General features: G+C 42.8%; 2 protein-coding genes across 5 annotated transcripts in view; both read left to right on the forward strand.

The window, feature by feature from the left end:
- The window catches only part of LOC135236318 (rho guanine nucleotide exchange factor 17-like), an 84,521-nt gene extending 79,657 nt beyond the window's left edge, over nt 1-4,864 (forward strand). The window contains exons 19-21 of the mRNA XM_064302602.1: nt 349-523; nt 885-1,157; nt 1,283-4,864. Coding sequence (XP_064158672.1) covers nt 349-523; nt 885-1,157; nt 1,283-1,491 — 657 coding nt within the window. The 3' untranslated portion in view covers nt 1,492-4,864. The remainder of the gene's footprint in view (nt 1-348; nt 524-884; nt 1,158-1,282) is intronic.
- A 2,263-nt stretch (nt 4,865-7,127) lies between these two features.
- relt (RELT TNF receptor) overlaps nt 7,128-21,203 on the forward strand; it is a 32,646-nt gene continuing 18,570 nt past the window's right edge. For 2 of the 4 annotated variants that reach the window (XM_064302603.1, XM_064302607.1), the window contains exon 1: nt 7,128-7,304. The gene's annotated coding sequence lies outside the window, so the exon portion shown is untranslated. Of the gene's footprint in view, nt 7,305-10,668; nt 10,738-20,018; nt 20,100-21,203 lie in introns of those variants that run through there. The other 2 variants (XM_064302604.1, XM_064302606.1) reach the window with 2 other exon arrangements.

Here is a 21,203-nt window from a genome sequence, read left to right on the forward strand (position 1 = left end):
ATTAATGGGATTACTGAGCACATAATCCTATTAAAACATTCATGCATTGAAAGTCTCTATAGGTTGTCTGCTTAGGAACTTCATCTATCCATCAGCTATGTTAATTGTTGGGGTGTAAAGTCTCTAAGCCGTAACAAACATACAGTAAAACTATATACATATTTTCATAATGATTAAAAATGTGATAAAGAAAAGTAACAGGCCTATGCAGTTTGAATTCTTTTTAAATATTTTAATATTCAGCAGTGCTGCAACAATCTCCAATCATGATAAATAATCATGGTATAGTATGTCCTGTATACTATATGGCACCTGTGACCTCTTGACCCTCCCTGTCCCCGCCCACAGCACTCGTTCCAGGTGGGCCAGGACAGCAGCAGGTGTGTGACCAGCATGGTCAGCTACGGGCAGGGCATGTGGATCGCTCTCCAGGGCAGCGCCCAGGTGCGCCTCTACCACGCCACCACCTTTGAGAGTCTCACCGAAGTGGACGTGGCGCCCGCCGTGCACAAGATGCTTGCAGGTGAGTTCAGCTCCGCACGCCGCCATTTTTACTTTTCTGACAAGTCCCACGCAAACATACTCAAAGTCTACCAGGAAACTCTCCTTTCATTTCTAAAATACATTCTTTTTTGGCTTTTCAATTGTTATGTCAAAATTCAAATAGCGAAAAAGCATGTTTAACACTAAAAGTGTTAAATATTTCTTGATCTGTAAAAGATGCCTTAGGGTCATTTGTACTCATTTTTAAGACGTTTAATGATATCTAAAAGTCTATGCTACTGTATATGCAAGGTGCAAAAATGTGATCCACTGAAATACTTGCCCTTCTACACTAGGGGGTGCTCTAGCACGTTGACTCTAGCTTTCCGTCTGGCCTGTAGGTTCAGATGCTATCATCCGGCAGCACAAAGCAGCTTGCCTGCGCATCACAGCACTGCTAGCCTGCAAGGACCTGCTGTGGATCGGCACCAGTGCCGGGGTGGTCCTGACCCTGGCCATCCCGCCGATCCTGTCCAGCACCAGCTCTGGATCGTTACGCACCCCGCTCACCCCCATGGGTTCCGCACACGGCCACACGGGGCACGTGCGCTTCCTCACCTCTATCGAGCTGCCCGAGGGCTTCAACGTGAACTTCCCCCTGCCGGCAGAGCCAGGTACACTTTAGACGCTAGTCTCTAGTCACTCACTTAGCCCACTGCAGGTTGAATTTGTAGTAGTCTTACATGTGCCCAATCCATGGTGTCATATTGTCCAATCAAATGTGGGCCCTGTTTCCCAGGTAACCCAGCCCCGAGCGGGGAGGCTGCCAGCTCAGGCCTGCAGAAGCGGGACTCGGCTCGCCGACGCACCTCCACCATCCTCCCGGTAAAGTCCAACCTCCTAGTCATCAGCGGGGGCGACGGGTACGAGGACTTCCGGCTGACCAATAGCAGCGAGACGGTGGGGCGGGACGACAGCACCAATCACTTGCTGCTGTGGAGAGTTTGAGCCCTGCCCTTAAACCTCCCCTCCAAGAGGCTCCCTCTAACCCCAGCCCCTCTTTACTGTAAATGTCTTCTGCTCGGACATCTGGTCTCTATGTGCATGGGTATTACCTAACACAAAAAAAGGAGTTGCTTCAAGCCAGGTCTTCAGTTCAGTTCTTGTTTCATTCCGATTGGTTGTGTTGTTTCTGTTGAATTTATTTTCATTTGTTTTTTTTCTGGTTTTTTTTTTGTTATTTTTTTGTTTTGTTTTGATTTTGTTTCAGAGCTTTTTCCGATTTTGGTGTAAGACGTGAATCTCGCTGAGCTTGTGTTGTCCCCTGTTGCCTGTGTCATGGTCAGACTGTCTGGACTCTGAGCAGATGGGGAATCTGAGAGTGGGGAAAATGAAAAAGGAAGTGGGAGAAAAACACGCTTGGCTGAAAAGCACCATCTGAACTGTGTTGGTTATTGAACAGTGTTCTGTGGCGTTGGCCTTCTCATGTTTCCCCCGTTGGTTTGTCACCTCTCGGTTTTTCACTCTGGCTTCCTGCGCTCTAAAATAAGGCCTGCCTTTCAGTTGCTAAGTCTGCTAAGTCATTGCACTTTGCGGAGCCTCTGGAGGTATGAAGAGTCAGTGATGACCAGATGTCCTGAATCTAACCGTGGGAGGTCAAAAGAGTGAGCAAGAGACCGAAAGAGAGCAGATGAGGCGTTAGTATATCCAAGGGCATTGTGTGTAAGGCTGAATGGAAGGTGATTCACTGAGTGAAGCAAAACCCTGGGGTGACTAATGCTTCGTTTTGGCTATCAGTCCCACACTTTCCCATATGCAGTTGATGGTGTGACCACTGCTGTTCTTGTCACACTGTGTTCTGTCTCTGGGAATGAAGATGCTTTTCTTTAGTCTCTCTGATTATTTTGTTAAAAAGAGTAATAAGAAAGTAACAAAAAAAACAATGTGCAATATATGGCAAGGGTACCTACTAAGACAATGTTACATACACTTCAGTGCTTGTCTGCAAGAATACAGCTAGCCTTTCCATAATCAGAATCACATTCAGGTTTATGACACCTTATCACTTTATGCTTTCGTTAATTTTTGTTTTAAGAATTATATTACACACCCCACTACTAAAAAAATCTGTTTTGGTATGTATCAGTAATCCTTTTGTATAGTATTTATGTTTTAATTTTAGTTATCTTTTTACAGCACTTAATTTATATGTTTATTTTTCCCCTTGCTGAGAGAGCATGTCACTGCCAAAATGAGTTGACGTGGGGGTGTAGGGGGGTGTAAAATCTCCCATTGACAAATGGCAGCTTTCCGCAGTTCTAACAGACTCTGTTTATTGTGTTTCGCACCCTATATAATCCCTCAGTCACTAGTTATTACTCACCTTCCTGGCGTCGGACACACAGGCATTATTTTGGCCTAAAAGTGGTGAGTTTGTGCTTTTGTGTACGTTCGTAAAGCTGTGCGATAGAAAGGATGAGTATTTCTGTCATGTCCGTGTATGTTGGTGTATTGCATGCAGGCACGTATCAGTGTGTGTATTTATGTGGATGAATGTGAGAGAGAGTGTATGTGTGCGTTTGTGTATTTGTGTGTGCTCATGTGTGTCCATGGCCAGATGGCTGTGTATTAGAGGCCCTCAGCTTGTTCTGTCCATGTGTTTGGAGGAAACTTCCTTAAGCCCTTAATTTGTATGACCTGCAGCTGGTGTAGGTAAGCCTCCTTCATAGTGGAGAAGACAGCCTCTGCCACAATGGTTTTCTTCCGTCAGATGGCCCCGACCTAACCTCCAGTTTTCCCCCAGTAAGACTTAGATCCTTTTATAAGGTGCGGGTTGATTTTCTTTCATGGTTTCTAGGCAGTGCTTCTGTGGGCATCGCCAAAACCACCAGTTGAGATCAGTACACACATACACACATGCATGCATGCATGCGTATGTGTGCCCATACACAGAAGTGGTTTGATTGCAACATTACAAAGCTTTGACCCAGTGCCTTTTTGTTAGGTGGCCTAAAAGTACCCAAGCACGTCATTTTCAACAAACCTTATTTAGTCTTAGAGAGCAGCACGAAGCAAGGCAAAAGTCAGTCAGTGGCAAAAGCGGTGGTAGAGCGGGCTTTTTTTCTGATCAGTCCATACTTCCTGCAAACTTGTGGCTCTGTAGATGTTGGGCAAGCAGCCTCTGTGTTGTACTTTGGTATAGTCCTACAGTAGAGTGACAACTCTTGTCTTAGGTGTGAGATTGTTCAGTTTATCTTTGACTCTAGGTTCTTTCGCTTCTTTGTACAACAGTTTTGCTGTGACTTTTGTGTGACTTTTGGAGAAGGAAAAAAATTAATTCCTCGTTCCCAGGTCATCTTTTTGAAATTGTCTGCCTGTGACAGAGCTTTGGATTTTCCCATCCTGCAGGAAGGCCTGTGGCAGCATGGGGAAGAAACGCTCTGTCCCTTCTCATCTAATTAACCTGCGGCATGCTCTTAGCTTGTGTCAAAAAAACCCAGTCTGTCTTGAATATCATGAAAAATTGTATTTGTATATGTATTGCCCTCCACACACTCAGCCTCACACTGTATTTTCTTTCTGTTCAACTAGGAATTTTGACAAAAGACTGACAACATTTTTGTTGTTTGTATTTTCAAACAAACATCTGCTTGTCACGAAGACCACGTCAGAATTATTAATGAAGTTACTAACGAAGCATTGATATGCTGTGCTTAATGGAGTGCCCCTGTGCCCCTTGACTTGTGCAGGGAGATAACTATTTTAGGCCTTTGCCTCTTCATAAGCTTAGTGCTTCAGTTTATAGAAGTAATGAACATATGCCCTTGTGGCAAATTCTTGGCTTTGGCTCCCTTACGGATTCAAAGTGTATTTCACAATCAATATGAAGTAAAAGATATTTGCTCAGTATGAGTAAACTCTTCAAAACATAATTCAAGAGAATGTACTGTGTATTCTAAGAACAGACATTAGCTCTATTAAAATGTATCAACCATGCCAATTCAAATCAAAGGCTGTTATTCTATTACAAATAGTAACATGTTCTTGTAAGTAGCCTTCATGCCCATCTGTGAAAGAAGTCCTCTCTGTTTGTATTGTAAATATTGGTATATATTGCCTTCTTTGTACATAGTGCTCCCCAGTCCTCAATTGTTGATATGAATCTAATGGCATATTTTTATATACTTGTTTAAGTTTTTTTCTTGGGTATAGCTCCTGTGCCATCACATTTAAATTATAACTATTACAGTATTTTAAAGAAGAGAGAGAAACTTTTACGCTGAGATGCAGTTCATATTACAGATGTCATGATTATATCACATGCTTCCTGTTATGGTTCTTTTGTCACTGTGGGTTCTTTGTAATTAAAAAGTTCACTGGTGCCAGAGTGTCGAACTTCCTTCCCTCTGTAAAGGGGAATGTAAAGACTGGATGTGCTTGTGTACGTGTGTGTAGGGCGGTGGGTTAAAAAAATGGAATTTGCACAACATGGATCCATATGAAAAAAACATGTAAAGAAAAGAAAATGCAAATCTCACCTTCTCACTGCAATTCTAACTATCAGCAGCAAAACAGAATGCAGAATTTAGGAACAAAAACATACAGTACTGTATGCATTACTGTAATGCATTGCTATCTATGTTTTAAAATTTAATTGCTCATTTTGTTGGCCTATTTTTTGACAATAGGAAAAACATTTTTTAAGATTGTGTTGTCAAAACCTCCAAAAAATCCTGAAATCTTATGTTTTAGTTTGTTTCATAATCAACGCATGAAAGATATCTAGATTTGACAGCTAGTGCCATTGTCCCTCTCAAAAGGGTATACACATTAGCTTAATATACAAGTATGGCATAATCATTGGCATTAATCACAACAGTCATGTTGGAAAAGTGCAGCCCGGGTCATTACGTGTGTTTCCAGGGTTTCAAGACTTGTTTCCCACTGCAGAGTCAGTGTTAAGTAAAAACCATTGGTACCAGTAAATAATGCTGGATGTATGGTCAGCATTAATGGGAATAGTACAATTCAGCCTTGGTCATCGCTCCAGCTCACATATTGGGTGAGAACACAAGGTGGTGAGTGTATGAATGTCACTTTATGAATGAAGCACACTAGCTCGATACAAATCTGCCAATGGGCCTTTGTTGTCTTTTTCGTACAATGAGCTGTTGACATGTCACCAGCTTGGTGTTTTGCCTATGCCTCTTAAAGACAAACTTTTATATTTGCTTATTATTTTTGTTTAAAGACAATTGATAATAAGCTAAACAGTTTACAATAGTACGGCTGATGTTGGTCAACAAGGTCATCCTGTAAAGATCCTCTCTTGTTTGTTGATGGGTTAAAACATTAAGTGAAGCAAACTGGTTGACTGTGGAAATGTGATCATATTTAAAGATCTGTCAAAGTGTTTTATAATTTGTTCCAAGGGTAGACTTTCATAAATCTCCTCACTAAAACCTTCAGCTTCTGTTCTCTCTTTTCTCTGCTGGAATAAATACACTTGAGGGAAGGATACAGAGAATCATTTGTATTCTGAAGGCACCAAACTTTGATCTTGTGAACAAAACTGGTCTATCACCAGAGTATAGGCAGATAGCTGTGTTTATTAGCTTTCTGCATCAATTTTTGGAGAAAACTGAGGAGGCGAAGGGTCAGAGGCTAAAAATGCAAATATTGAAATCTTTGTTGTTTTTGTTAAATAAATTAGAGTATACATTTGGAGACATTACAAATTTTACGGAGTTTATCAACACTCCTTTTTTTGATGGAAATAACTTGCACTAATGACATGCTAGCACCATTTTATCATCTTTACAGGAGGGGTTAGCAACTTTTACTCAGTAAAGGTACTGTACTTCTAATGCCATACAGATGTGTGTGAGGTTAATCTCGAACTGAATTATACCGGAGACTTTTTGGTGTCAATTTAGCAGCAGTAGTCCTTGCACTTTAAGTTGGCTTGCTTATCAGAGGTAGGGGTCATGACCCCTTGCTGTTGATGGGTTCCAGCTGGGATATGTGCGTACTTCCAAAGGAGCTTTCTTTCTTGGAGCTTCCCTGAGCTCCAGGCCTTCTGCTGTCTTCTTGGATGGATCCTGCCCAAACGTCACTCTCTCCACTATGAATTAACAGATAGGCCTTACAAGCCAGGTGGAGGCTGCAGCTGCAGACTGACACTAATTCACTGTCCATAAGGAAGAAGATAAGCACTACTGTCCCTCCCCCAAACACACATGCCGTGAACAAAGAAATGTACTGTGACATTTTAAAACTGTAAAGCAGCAGATACAGACACAGCAAAGGGGATTGATTGATTTTCTATCTAAGGCTATGATAATTTGCACACTGCTAAAATTTCACTTGAAATAAATGCCATATTGTCGTTACAGTTTTGAACATGTTCCATGACCAATATGGTGCATGTGTGCGAATACAAAGTGCTTCTGTCCCGGTGAGCTTCGGTGATGGCAGCCCTGAAGTGGATGAGTCCCCAGCAGCTGACGACGGTTAATCCTTGCGCGTGTATTCCCCGCATTGACTCGTGAGGTAGGATTCAGTGGAGAGTTACAAGGGGGAGGAGCCGTGAGCTTCGTCGGGTTTCCGTCGGTGACGTTACGCTCTTAGGTAACCACTCAATGTACTGTATTCAAATTTTGGATGTCGAAGAGGGGAGCTTGCCAGGGTACTTCCTACCGGCGTTTCCTTTTTCATGTATTGAAACAGCGATATTGGCAATAAAATACATTTTTTAATTATATGAATGAAAGGATGACTGCTATAGATAATTAATTTAACTTTTAATATCCATCAATCAGGTAAGTTTTAAACTTTTTTTTAGCTACAGATATTTTAATTGCATCGTTTAGTAATAGCTTGGATATATGTCTGGCTCTAACGTTAACTTGGGTTGACATTCGCTGAAAACGGTGAATTTATATGCAATTTATTTCGGTTAGGTTTGGATATCAACGCATTCGTTACAGTTAGCTACAATAGCTTGACACACGCTCTGATGTGGCTAAATAACCTAGCAAGCTAACCAGAAGATGATCTATATCTATCGTCATTTAAGTTAATAGTTTAACCTAGAGCGTGGTAACCTTATCGAGCAAGCAAGGCAAGTTGTTGGGGACAAAACGTGTCTACGTAAGCTGGCCAGCGTGTGTTATAAATATTTTTTTGCCGCTTCTTGGATTTCTTTATAACTGGCTAGTAGCGAAGTTAATTGTGTGTTAAGTGCGTTGGTTCACATCAGTTCACAGTTAAATCCGCTGTTCGATGCGCAGATATAAAACACTTCTAAGGCGATATTTTGTAAAGATGAAAACGTAGACTAAGATAACTATGAATGTGTTTTTGCTAGCTTGCAGCACTCGCGAACTCGTGTCAGCTGTAACGTATTAACTTTGTAATTTTGCCGTGTCGTTCACTTTGTCATTTGTTTCTAGCTATCTAGACTAACGTTAAGTAATCCCACTAAATTGAACCTGTGGGTAATTTGATTGTTAAATTCTCACTGCATATGGCTTAGATTTTGAGAGAAAGTAAATCGTATGAAGTTTGCTGCGATGCTTTTCAGCATCAGGCCACGTTTAAAACTGCAGCCCTATGCGGATTTCATGTCGTTTGGGCTAGCCACAATGTCAAATATACCGAACGGTCCTGCGTTGAATGCGCACCTTTTTCTTTCAGTTTGACCAACGTCTGTCATTGGCATAAGGTGAACTTAAGTAGTTCCCAGTGTAAACTAGATAAACGAATCAGTCATATAATAGTTTCTGTTTTATGGAACAGGTTTCAAGTTGGCACAGCATTCATTTCAAGCATTCATCTCATGACCCATCCCTATTGCCACTTAGTCGCTTATAGTATTAGTGCAAACAAAAGTGACGTTAGGGAGTTAACACGACATGATATCTTCCATCTGATTAATCGACGTGGATCGTTCGCTGAGAAATTCTTTTGACAAGGTCTAAAAAAATCCATTCAGAGAATCTGGCCTACAGAAACTAGCTACTATTTTTATTTCTCTGGAATAAAGAGAGAAGTTCGGGACGTTAATAAGAATTACAACTGAACAAGGGGGCGTATTGATTTTTCCCTGATGTGTTTATTTTTAAAACGCATCATTCGTTTCTTAATTGACTGAAGTATACAGAATTCAGGAACATAGAAGTACAACAAAGAAAGTATACAGCTTGTATTTTGCTGTACAATCTACAGTAAGTGTAGCAACGCATCACATTCGTTGCGAGCTGCCATCTAGCGCAATGACCTACTTCAGCTTCCTGGAGGTGGAAATTGCGAATTTAGAAACACTTTTTAAATTACCATTTAGATTTTTAACGTGATTTTTAAATTATCAGACATTTCAAAAGTTTTTGTAGACGCTGTTGCAGAATAGTTAATATGACGTTTTCGTTGTCTCGCTCTTCTGAACGAGGTTTAATAGACCGCATAAGTTCATCCAGTCTGGTCCCAGTTGGTGTCAATTGTCCAATAGTTGAAGTTATGAGATGGAGTGGATCGTCTTTTTCGTGATAAATATTTTGTTTTGTTTGGTAGGGCAAATCTTTCTGATGCCAGTGTGAAATAAAATAAATTAATGTTAAGCATTTTTAGTACTTGCTGTCTAACCGATCAAACTGTAGTTAGCTGACAATATTGCTAGTTTTAGGCTACTTTACAAGGTCACGTTTACTTTGGCGCATGTAACAATTTCCCACTGTTACAGTAAATTGACTCTAGAGCTCACAGTTAACCACACCTTAAAATTAAATGTACTGTTCAATTTGCATGCGTAGCCTGTATAACCTTTAAAATGAAATTAGGGTTTGGGAACAATTTTAAAGTGAATCTCAGAGGGAGTGTTGACTTGGATATTGGCAAACATTGATGAACAACGTGGTACGTACCATGTAATGTGTTTAGTTGTAGTGTGATTAGTTCTTCCATAACCGTTCCAGCTCTGGAATTATGCGCACTAAATCTGTCATATGGCATAATTTGCAGAGATAGGTCATGATGCTTTTTTCCTCTCAAAACAGAAAATGACCTCTGTTTAGAGTGTTCATTTGGGTTTTCCGTCATGAAAAACACATCTGAAAGAGCAGTTCTCTTATATATACTTTACTCTTTGATAACACCACAAATATTATGCCCTGCAGGTAAACCAGGGAGGCCTTCCTGATAACTGCAGCAAACAGCTGCCACAGAACGATAACATTCACTACCCAAACAAGATGACTGATAACTGTTAGGTCCACATGTCATCACCACGGGTGTAAACCTGGGTGATGCTGTGATTATACTCTTTGTGTAAGTATTTCACATTCATGATGTAACCGTAGCCGCAGTCACAAGTACACGGTTTGTGCTGTTATTAGCAGTGAGGGCATATTTTGAATGGGGATCTGAGCTGTTTTTGTGTGATTGCGGACAGTTGGAATGGTGTAAATCTACAAATGAAGGCTTGGCCTATCCTGGCATTTCATAAACTGTTAGCGATTGTCACCGCAAAGGCGGCGCAGTTCTGTGGGGCTGATTCAGTTTCCTGATTGATATTTTTCTGCATGTGTGGGCAGGTCAACTGAGGCCAGTGTTGAATGGCCTAAAAGGGTATTTTCAGGACTACTTACTTCATGGTGTATTTCAATGCTCTATAAACATGAGCCCACAATTTGTATGTGCTGCGTGGTTCTAGCAGGGGAAAACAGCGAGAATCATCCCCACAGGGAGGGAAACTACTGCAGTCTGTTTTTTTTCCCTCAGCGCACATAAACTGTTTTCACCGCTGTGTAATAAAGTGCAGGACGCTCCTTTGAAATAGAAGTGTGTGCAAATGCCTCTGTTTGTCTCCATGCACTCAACATTCTTGGCTCACTTCCAATTCCACTGTGGAGGACTGACTGTTGTGGTGTTCTCGCAAATCACAACCCACCCTGCCCACCCCCTTACACACATACAGTTCCACACGTACCCTCCCCACTACCCATTAACATTGCCAAAAAGAAATACATTCATGGAAAAATTTACTTTCCTTTTTTCTGTTTGGATATCTTCTGTTTCAGGACCAGTGACTTTGCAACTGAAACTTTGTTTTCTCCTTTGTAGCTTCCTGTCTGGCTAACAGCTCTGTGGTTAATGTAGAAATAAGAGCTGTACCCCCTTTTATTTCAGGGTGCAACTGTTTGGTGCTGTTATCGGTGCATCTGGAGCCGATGGTCCACTGGCGCATGAGCGTAATGTGTAAGGAAATCCATCTCATTATGTAAACACCTGGCATAGGACAATGTTTGTTTCATTCAGCGCTGCAAATGATAGTCTTTGTGAGGTGTTTTCGTAGTGCATTGCTGCCGCATCCGATCGTTATGGCCTTGTTCTCTCACTTCGTCTAAAACACGCCTTCCTAGAAATCTGTTTACAGTCTTGCTTCAGTGGGATAGGTTGTGTGTGTGTGTGTGTGTGTGTGTGGGTGTGTACACATATATTTGTGTGTGTGGATGGACGTGGTATAATCTATATTGACATATATTACTCACACAGGAATACATCTTTTGTATGTACACCCATGCACACAGTGGCTTCCAAAATGTATTCCTACCATTGCTAAACTGTAACGAAAATGTGCATCAGAAGTGCAAGTGTGCTGCTGAAATTTTTCACTAATAAAAACCTTTAAATTTCACACACCTGAAATCAGTTTTGTACACCTCCCTTAATAACGTTAATAAACCGTGTCATTTTTTAAACTTCAGACAATGATTTCTGGATATCGGACCTCTTTCTGCTGTTTTAAATGATGTCACAAATGTGCTATTGAATTAGTCTGTAGACTTCCTTTGACCTGCCCAATGTGCTGATTTTATGCTCATTATAACCATTTTTTTGATGTTGCATGCTTTAGATCATCAGCATTATGAACTGGGTTTTTAGACATAATGTTCAGGTATATGTTTGAGTCTACCTTTCCCTGTGTTCCACAAAGGCCAACTGAACCACAGAATGTAAAAGTTCCCTAAACCGAACAGATCAATTCCTATTTGACAGAGGAGAACATTTCAGACGGCACAAGCTTCACCTTTCTGGCACTTAATATTCCACAAATGGGCATGCCAGAAAGCTTGCTTTTTGTTTCATACAAGCAAACCAACATAGCCTTTAGGTATCGTCAAGGTGCCACGTGGTCCGTTTGTGCTGTTCTTTTGTGTTACAGTCTCGGAGGAATCTCCTCACAGCTAACACCAAAGGGACAACTTTTGACATTGATTCTGTTAATGGTAGCCAGTTGGTCCGTGATCCTGAAATTTGCAGGCTGCTCACTGACTTAAACTATGATGCTAAATATTAGGAATGGATGGCTTTTGTGCATGAGCACATTTAATATCTGGTCTGTCAGTACAAGTTTTTGGGAGCTTATTTTCCCCTGATATTCACAGAACAGAGAAGTGTGTGATTGCATATTTGCATTCGTTTGATCGTGTATTTTAAAAAATAAAAAATAAAATTCTATGCAGAACTTGCTTTTGATCTGGATTATTTGTAGTGACGCACATATGTACAACTACTTTCACGATGCATTTTGGCAACAGTTTAGCAGCGTTTAAATTCATATACAGTAGATGCCCAATTGTGTACACGTGTGCATCATTAGGTATAATTTATATGACAATACTCTATACGTTGAATTCATGTTCAGTTTGTTCATGAAGAGGCGAGGGCTTGCAGTTACCAGCACACATGGGCTATGATGTTGCTTTGTTGTTTTAATGTTTTAAAGTGCAGCAGTATGACCATGCAACATGGCTACCATTACGAAAGGAACTCATGGGGACTGTCCTCCATTTTGGCTTGGATTCTGCCATGTCACAAAAAAACACAAGAGTAGTGATTAGGACTGGATTGAGTTGATGGCATTTGCCACATTCTTCATGGAGTTTGTGGCTTTTGTCTGGTTTTTAAATGGATCTCATTGTGGACCCAAACTGCTCTTAGATTGCTGTGGTATTTCCTGTTGCCCTCACTGACCCAGGTATGTAATGTGTAATTAGAGGAGGTTCTGACACCTCTGCTTTAACGAATGTTTCCCTCTAATTGGAAACCAGCTCGGTGGTTTTCTCTGTGCACTTAGTCACAAACGGGCCTAAAATGGAAGAAAAAAATTTTCATGATCGCAGCCACATGAACAAAAAAATAACAAAAACGCTGTTTTGTTAACATTGTTTGGCTTTTCATTTAAAGTTCACGCAGCTTCATTTTGAAGCTTATTTTGAGCCGCCTGGAAAGCGAAACCTCTGCTGGACATCCCAAAGTACTGGGGTCAAAGGCTACACGAAAAGCGGTTCATGTCAGGCAACTCTGCAACCAGAGCCTGTGTTTTGGTTGTTTATGTGTAATTATGGTGTTCTCCACCCCCAAAGGGCCTGATTTGAACCCGAGTTTTGAAGTGGGACTCTCTGGCAGTGGCATGGCACGGAGATTGAAAGAAGTGGTTTTGTCAAAAAAGCTCAAGGTTTGACAGTAAGATCGATGGCTTCATCGATGGCCTAATTGCAACCCTGGCATTCCCCATTAGGCACCAGGGACCAGAGTGTCCTGAGGATGCAGTTCTGTACCCCTTCAGTCTTCCCAAGAGAAACGCGAATAAGAGCAACACATTTTCTTAATCTGAAAATGTTAGTAAAGCAGGATCCATCTCCTGACCTGTTCAGTGGCTCCTCAACTCATGTCACTAGTCGAGGGAGCCTCATTTTTATTCTGCTGCACTTTGTTCTCCTGCGTATTGGGGAACATCCTTAAGTGTGTCTCGGGGGCATTTTTCAAGCTGAAATTGCTGCTTTGCACAGCTACAGGTGGAGAATTCATTTTAATAGTGTGTGTCAATCCATTACAAAATGGCAGTGTTTGCATTGTCTCTGGAGAGCGATACAGAGGAAGCTGAGCGGTTTGAGTTCCTCTGCAGTGCGTCTCTCTCATCTGTGTGCCTTTGTGGCATTCAGGGCCTGTTGTCACCCTTCGCTTCGCGCAGCGCGTCACTCTTAGCTTCACGCGTTTGAAGGCATTAAAGCTTTTAAAACATTTTACTTCAGACCGCGAGGGCCAGAAATAACAGCGGCAGATATTCCAGTTCTGTCCAGAGCTCTGATCATGGCGGCAGGGCTCGATGGGGTCGGACTGGGGAGAACCTCTCTCCGTCTCTGTTCCCTCTGCCAACGATACCCAAGGGCCAACAAAGCACGTGACAGGGTCCCGCTGTCCAGGGCAACCGGCATCCATTAATTAGCGCAAAGCAGCAGGTAATTAAGCTTTTCTTGCTGTGGGTAATTACAGAGGACGCGACAAAAGAATTGGGCGGCCGTCCAAGAGAAAGTTGCGCCCTTTGTGGTATTTCAGCTCCTTAAGAGGGTTTGATACGGTCCCCATGAAATCTGAGCATTTGCGCACACACTCGCACGCGCACGCACACACACACACACACACACACACACACAAATGGCAAACCTTTACAAGCTAAAAATATGTGTTTCCCAGACCCAGGCTGTACTTGAACCCTCCCTTCCCCAACCTTGTGGTTTTTGGTTGTGAAATGGATTCACGGGTTCAGTTTTTCTAGTTCTCATTTTTTCTTTCGTTTCCCAGGTTGTTGTCCCCTGTAGAGTGTAATAACCCCACGGTGTTGTGAAGAGTTTGCCATAGTTAATTGATGGCTTTTATTTACTTTTCTGACCTCTTTTCCCATTTCTACCGGACAAATGGTATTCTTCCAGAAATTTTACCTTTTGTTAAAGCCTTCTGTTTATGAAATACAACAATCATTGGATGAGATAAGGTTCAAATAGATGTAGCAAAGGGGTCTCATGTCAAGCTTTATTGGTGATGATAAGGGTTTATTTTGTGTTTGTTACATTTACACAGACAGGTTGTGGGATTACTCTGAAGCATTGCTGAGGCACACTTGGTCTGTTTTAATAAGGTCCAAGGATGTAGTGTTCAGTAGACTCTCTTTATCCTTGCCATTGAATCATGGTGCTTCTCCCAGCTGCCTCTGGCTCAGTCCCACTTGTCTTATTGTTCTGAGGAGGGGTGATATCATTGGGTCAGACCTGTAACAGAAATCTACACCAATGACACCCTTTCACCCCGTGTCTCCTTGCACATATCTAGTTTACCTGTAGTTCCATTACACCCATGGACAAAGTCGCAAGAATGTTTCTATTCACAATTCACAAGCTGAGAGCTGAGTCTTTACTGGACCGATTCATGTCACACAGTAAAACATTCAATGTTAATCTGATTCTGACCCTATATTTCAGTCCAGTAGGGAATGCGTGAACTCCCTCCAAGTTGATTGTACAGTGAAAGTTTTACTGCGCAGTACCTGGGTAAAATCCAACTTGTATATCTGCAATTTAAGCAGATGCCAGTACAGTATGTGAGGGAGAGATTCCTGTATGTGCTTTGATTTAGTATTCAACCTTTAACAGAGTAGTTTTATATAATTCAGTCGCACTTTAAGCCTGTCTGAATCATGAATAGATGTGCACACGGGGCATTGGCCACTTGACTTTATTGCTCTGGAAAATTAAATGTACCTCTATTTATTACCCAATATATACATAACCACACAGGACGAATCACTGTGTTAATGGTCTGGCAGTGACTGCCATTGCCCAACTGTTAGGCCTACTTCTGCAGTGGAAGAACGGGCAGCTGTGTACTCCCAGGGGTAGGGAAGGTTTAAACAGGTCAGGATTCCTTCGGTTGTTGCGTGTGTTGCTCGGAGTGGAAGGTCTGCCTGATAGACCAGCTGAAGATTAACAACATGGGAACAAAACTGTCAAAGCTCTCGAGAGGGGTGCTGCTGGGGGAACAGGACAGCAGGATTCGGCACGGACCCAGGCAGCGACATGTTGCCATTGTTTAGCAGGTATACGCTCTTATCCAATTTATACCCCTGAAAATCTATATGCATACATTCCCAAATACATGGACCTCATTCCAAAACCATGGGCATTAATATGGAGTTGGACCCCCCATTTGCTGCTGTAACAGCCTCCACTCTTCTGGGAAGGCTTTCCAGTAGATTTTGGAACATGGCTACGGGAATTCAATTTCATTCAGCCACAAGAGCATTAGTGAGGTTGGGCACTGATGGTGGGCGTAAAGCCTGGTTCTCAGTTGGCATTCCAATTCATCCCTAAGGTGTTGGATGGGGTAGAGGTCAGGGCTCTGTGCAAGCCAGTCAAGTTCTTCCACACCAAGCTCAGCAAGCCATTTCTTTATGGACCTTGCTTTATGCATGGGGGCATTGTCATGCGGAAACAGGAAAGAGCACAATTCTCTAGAATGTCATTGGATGCTGTAGCATTAAGATTTCCCTTCCCTGGAACTAAGAGGCCAAGCCCAAACCATGAAAAACAACCCCCGATAATTATTCCTCCTCCGCCAATTTTACAGTTGGCACTATCTGGGCCAGTACAGTTGGCACTATGGATACCAAAGCCAGATTTGTCCATGAGACTGTCAGCTCGTGAAGCGTGATTTGTCACTCCAGAGAACACGTTTCCACTGTTCCAGAGTTCAATGTCGGTGTGTTTTACACCACTCCAGCCGACACTTGGCATTGCTAATGGTGATCTTATGCTTGTGTATAGCTGCTCGGCCATGGAAACCTATTTTATGAAGCTCTTGCCAAACAGTTCTTGTGCTGACATTGTTTCCTGAGGTACTTTGGAACTCTAGTGAGTGTTGCAACTGAGGACAGAGGATCTTTACACGCTACAGACTTCAGCGGTCCGGTTCTGTGAGCTTGTGTGGCCTACCACTTCACAGCTGAGATGTAGTTGCTCCTCTACGTTTCCATTTCACAATAACAGCATTTACAGTTGACTAGGGCAGCTCCAGCAGGGCAGAAATTTGACGAACTGATTTGTTGGAAAGGTGGAGTCCTATGACATTTCCACATTGAAAGTCAGTGAGCTTTTCAGTATGACCCATTCTATTGCAAACTTTTGTCCCTGGAGATTTCGTGGCTGTATGCTTGCTTTTGTGCACCTGTTCGCAATGGGTGTGGCGGAAATAGCCAAAACCACTAATTATAAGGGGTGTGCACATGCATACAGAATGTAGTGTGTATACTACTGAAGCAGTTCAGGTTTAAGTACCTTGCTCAAGGGTACAACAGCTGTGTCCCTGAAGTTTGCAAGTTTGAGGAATCCAGCTCTTTTTAGACTACACTGCCGTCAGAATGAGGCTGGAGGCAGCTCAAATGTCAGTGAGAACCAGTTCTCAATGATATGAAACGACTGGATAGCATTGGCAAGTAGGGCGAACCAACTGAGCCTTTCTCTTCCAGAGAAAAGAGTCTGGAAGAGTATCCGTGTCTCGCAGGAGTCATGTAGTCGCTTGCAGTTCCATTTCAGTAGTTAGCCCGTTTGAATCCCGAGGCTTTAGCATGCGTGTTGGAGAATGACATCAATGGCTGAGCCCGGACAGCGTGGGATTTGCTTTTCTCTTTCGCAGACCGCAGCGAGGTGATACACATGGCATTAAATTGTTTTTGCCGTCTGTCTTCTGGAGCCCGCGTGCAAACAGAACGCGAGTGACAAATAAGAGGAATTACGCCCCTTTTTTTTCCATTTGTCATTTGCTTGAGTCATAACAACGGCCTAGTGTTTGGCAAAGAGCTGCCAGCGTTAGCCCATGCAGCTGACCAGACAAACGCGCTGCACTTCCGGTGTTTTGAATTATTCCAATTCGTCGCGAGGCTGTATTCCACGGGATCGCATAAAACAATATGGAAAAATTTTACGAGTTTCCACAACAACCCCTTGTTTGCTCTGCATTTTCAAAGGCGCTAATTCGCCACCACATGCACACCCATGCTTACCGAGGGCGAGCGGGGTCACATGGCCGGCCATGGCCGTGAAAGACAAACTGCAATTTCAGGATTCTCCTATCCAAGGAACAGAGTAAGAGAAAGGGGGAAGCAGGGAAAAGTGTGGAGGAGGAGAAGAAAGTGTCTGGCTGTTTTTAATGGGACAGAAATGGCACCAGTTGAAAGGGTGTGAGAGAGGTGATAAAACTTCACGAGGAGGACGCACATGTTCCCACTGTAACTGAGCTTTGGGCCTGAAGCACTGAGATTGAGCAGGGAGCGCTTCTCTGGTCATGCTCTTATTCTGCAGTTATGCAAGCCGCGTGCTCCTTTTCTTTCTAATGGTAATTCATTCGCATTAGCCAAATCTATTAGGCTCCTCTTTCTAACAGTAATTTATTAACATTAGCAAAATCAAATAGGCTGTTCTTTCTAATGGCCATTTACTAGCCAGATCTATTAGGCAGGCATTCTCATTGACAATTAGGTACAGTGCATTGTAGGATATACATATAAAATGAAAATGATGTAGTCTTAGTCAATATCCAGTGCATTTGCTGACCGTATTAATATCTCCTTTCTAATGTCTTGTCTTATAATTGGCTGTTCGTCCGGTGATTTCCGCAAGCTGAGCACGCGAGATGTTCAAATTCGGTTCTTATCAGTGCTTTTCAAATCCTTATACCTTTTTCTGAAACTTTTCTTGTGCTTGTGCATTAATAATTTAGTCCCACACAAAAACTCCTATGTCCTTCACCTGACATAGGCTACAACTCAATAATCTGATATCCCTGCTACTGTGCTCACTCCAGAATGGTTCACCGTTCAGGGTCTTTTTGCCTATTTGCATTTAATGGTAGAAAGCCCGTGCGCAGCTGTAAATGTCTCTGTTGTTTACCGTGCAGTGTAACGTCCCTGTGGGGAATGCCTGCTTAACAGGTAGTCCACCACTCATCAGTCACTGTCAGAAAAAACTGAAAAGGTGGAGGGAGCTCAGAGGGAATTTTAGCCCACCGCTGGCTGGGGAATCCACACTGCTTGTGCAGGTGCCTCTGTGAGACAGACCTCCAGCCTGCCGACCGAGCGTCAGGTGGCAGCTATGGATGCCCCTGGTGGAGGACGACGCTGCCCAGAGGAAGTAGGCGTGAGTCCCCAGCGCTCGGGCATTATCCGCCAGCCGAGGGAAACGCAGCTTCAGAAAGCTGCGCTTCGAATCCTGACGGAATCGCCCCGGCGAGCCGGAACGTTCGCCCCTGCTTCTGAAACTCGACTCAGTTCAATTTGTCATTTGACACTTTTCAAAACGGAATCCATAATTGTTAGTGATTTTATTGTTGTTATTTGTTTTGCTTTTTCCAAAGCCACAAAGTAAGTTGATAGCTATGCACCAGGAAACTCAATAAAGCTGTAATTATATTTCCTTTGGTCTTTATGTGATTCTAACAGAGGAGACTGGAGCTAAATTTAAAATTGCTTTGGCACGCAGCAAAAGCTATTCTTTTCTGAACAGAGAAAAGTCCTCAGTTTTTTTTTTCCAAGTGGTGGTTCAAGAGGGGGTTTTTATTTTCTCATTCCCTAAAATTACAGAAACTGCGCTTTATTTTTAAGCAGCCACTCATTTTCAGTCCAGGGCTTGTATAGGTGCTGCCAAAGACCAATACGTTTTCTCGCGAGGCCAAAATATTAGTCAACCTCATCTCAGCTCTTACATGTACACCAAGCTGCACACAAGGGTGATTCTGGCACTTTAGTTTTTTTCTGCTGTCCTTTAGAGAACTGATTTGTCATACAAATGCAAAATGAAGTTGTTGGAATGGCATTTGTGTACAGAGCGAGCCTTTTTTAGGACGTTTGTGAGCAAGTTTGGGTGAGTGAGCAAGTTTGCCACAGAGGCTAACACTGCTGTTCTCCGTAACCACAGTGCAAAACATGTTGGTGATTTTTCCAGCAGTCAAACATGCTCCTCTCTCTGAAGCATTGAGCCAAAGCCGGAGAGGTCATCGCATCTTCTTTTAGGCTGACCTCACTGTAAATGGGCAAGCGTGCTTCATGACAGGTTTGTAAAGATGCTCATTATCTTTGTTGCAAGAAACTGTTACGGATAACAGCGGTCACAGGCTTCTGCTGCTCTGAGCTTGATTTCTTTGTGTGTGTGTGTGTGTGTGAGTGTGTGTGTTTGTACATTTGTGTGTGTGTGTTTGTGTGTGAGTGTGTTTGTGTGTAGATTTGTGTGTGCGTGTGTGTGTGTGTGTGCGTGCACACTTCTTTTTCTTTGCATCTGTGAGTATATTTTGTTCTGTGTATGTGTGCAAATGAGTATGTACTGTATTTGTGTGAGTCCTTTTCCTTTGTCTAGATGCATGTGAATGCACACTGGTGTGTGTATTAAGTGTGCATGTCAGAGAGTGTCCAAGGGTTAAATATTGCATCTGGAGTCGCATCTGTCTGAGTCGTTGACTGGGCATTGGAGAGTTTATTACTTACGTGATGTGCAAGTGAACCCTCATTTTCTCCCCGACCATTTGAGTTGGTCCTTAAACGCCAGTTGGTGCCATGGAGGGCAGCGATGGGCGGAGCCTGGGTGGAGGGGCGGGGCTTGGTGGTGAGTGATAGTATAAGTGATGACAGCTCGTCTCAGGCAGGTACAGAGCTCGGTCTTTGTCCCTTGGTAGACTCACACCTCAGCAGCATCCCTTCGCCATCGAGCGGGCCAGTCTATTTCTGCAGTTCTGGGGTAAGTCTGGATTTCATACTGCACTGGATTTCAGATTTGCTCCTCACAAATTCAGTTAGATCTAGAGGAAAGTCATTTTGCAGAACCAACTTATTTAAAGTAAACATAATTTTCCCTTTTGTGGAAGTTTATTGTGTAAAATTCTTTCTCATTTTTTAGTGGGAAGCTTCATTAATGCAGAGTGGTTTTTTTGTGAAGAATGCCTCATCCCCTGATCTGAGTTCTTTACTGACCGTGATCTCTATGAAAACGTATCTGCACGTTGAAATGTTACAGCAGATTTTCCATGGCTATAGTGGTGTCCTCAGGTGCTTTGCTATAATTCACACATTTATTTCTGTGCAAATGAAAACTTTGTCCATTCTTACCTGGGTTATATGGTGTATGCATGTTCGTCCTGGTGGCTTTAGAAGTACATAAGTCTTCACTTATTCGTACCTTGCTTTGTTTTTCCTGTTAGAATTAGTTTGAATGCTAATACACAAGTACTGAAATATTTCAAAATTAGCTTCTGTTGTGTATAATTAAGTAAGATGCCCGGTATAATTTTTATCTAAGCAGTGACTCTAAATTCTGCCATAATAAGCGCTCTGTAATTTGTGTTTATTATTTTTCAGGAACACATGTTCAGTGGCATCAGAGTATATTTTAGAGACCCACTCTCCCCCCTGGTGTTATCTTGAATATCTCCTCTCTCTTTTCTCTTGCTCTGTGATTGATACTGTGCAGGCCCACTTTGGGCAGTACATGGCAGTAATTACACTCATCAGAGCTCCGGGCTGATGCCTGTACACAAGCAGCGGGCTCAAACGGCAGGAAGTGATTATCACCTGCAGGCTGCCTTTCCGCTGCTGTCACCTCAAACGGCCTCCGGGCCCCAGTTTCGGGTTCAGGACACGCCTTGGGATCTTGTGGGTGGGGAACGAGGGATTTACCGTGGAAGTGGAGGAGAGAAAGAGAGAGGGAGGAGGAAATCGTAAGGACAGATGGAAAGGGAAGAGCGCGTGGGGTGGGGGGCAGCAGGGAGCGGGGGCTAGGCCGAGGTTTCGACATCCACACCGGAGGAAGAGGCCTTCAGGAAGTGAGAGTAGGTGTGAGGTTGGC

The sequence above is a fragment of the Anguilla rostrata genome, chromosome 12 (genome assembly GCF_018555375.3).
Source record: "Anguilla rostrata isolate EN2019 chromosome 12, ASM1855537v3, whole genome shotgun sequence".
In the NCBI taxonomy this organism is placed as follows: Eukaryota; Metazoa; Chordata; class Actinopteri; order Anguilliformes; family Anguillidae; genus Anguilla; species Anguilla rostrata.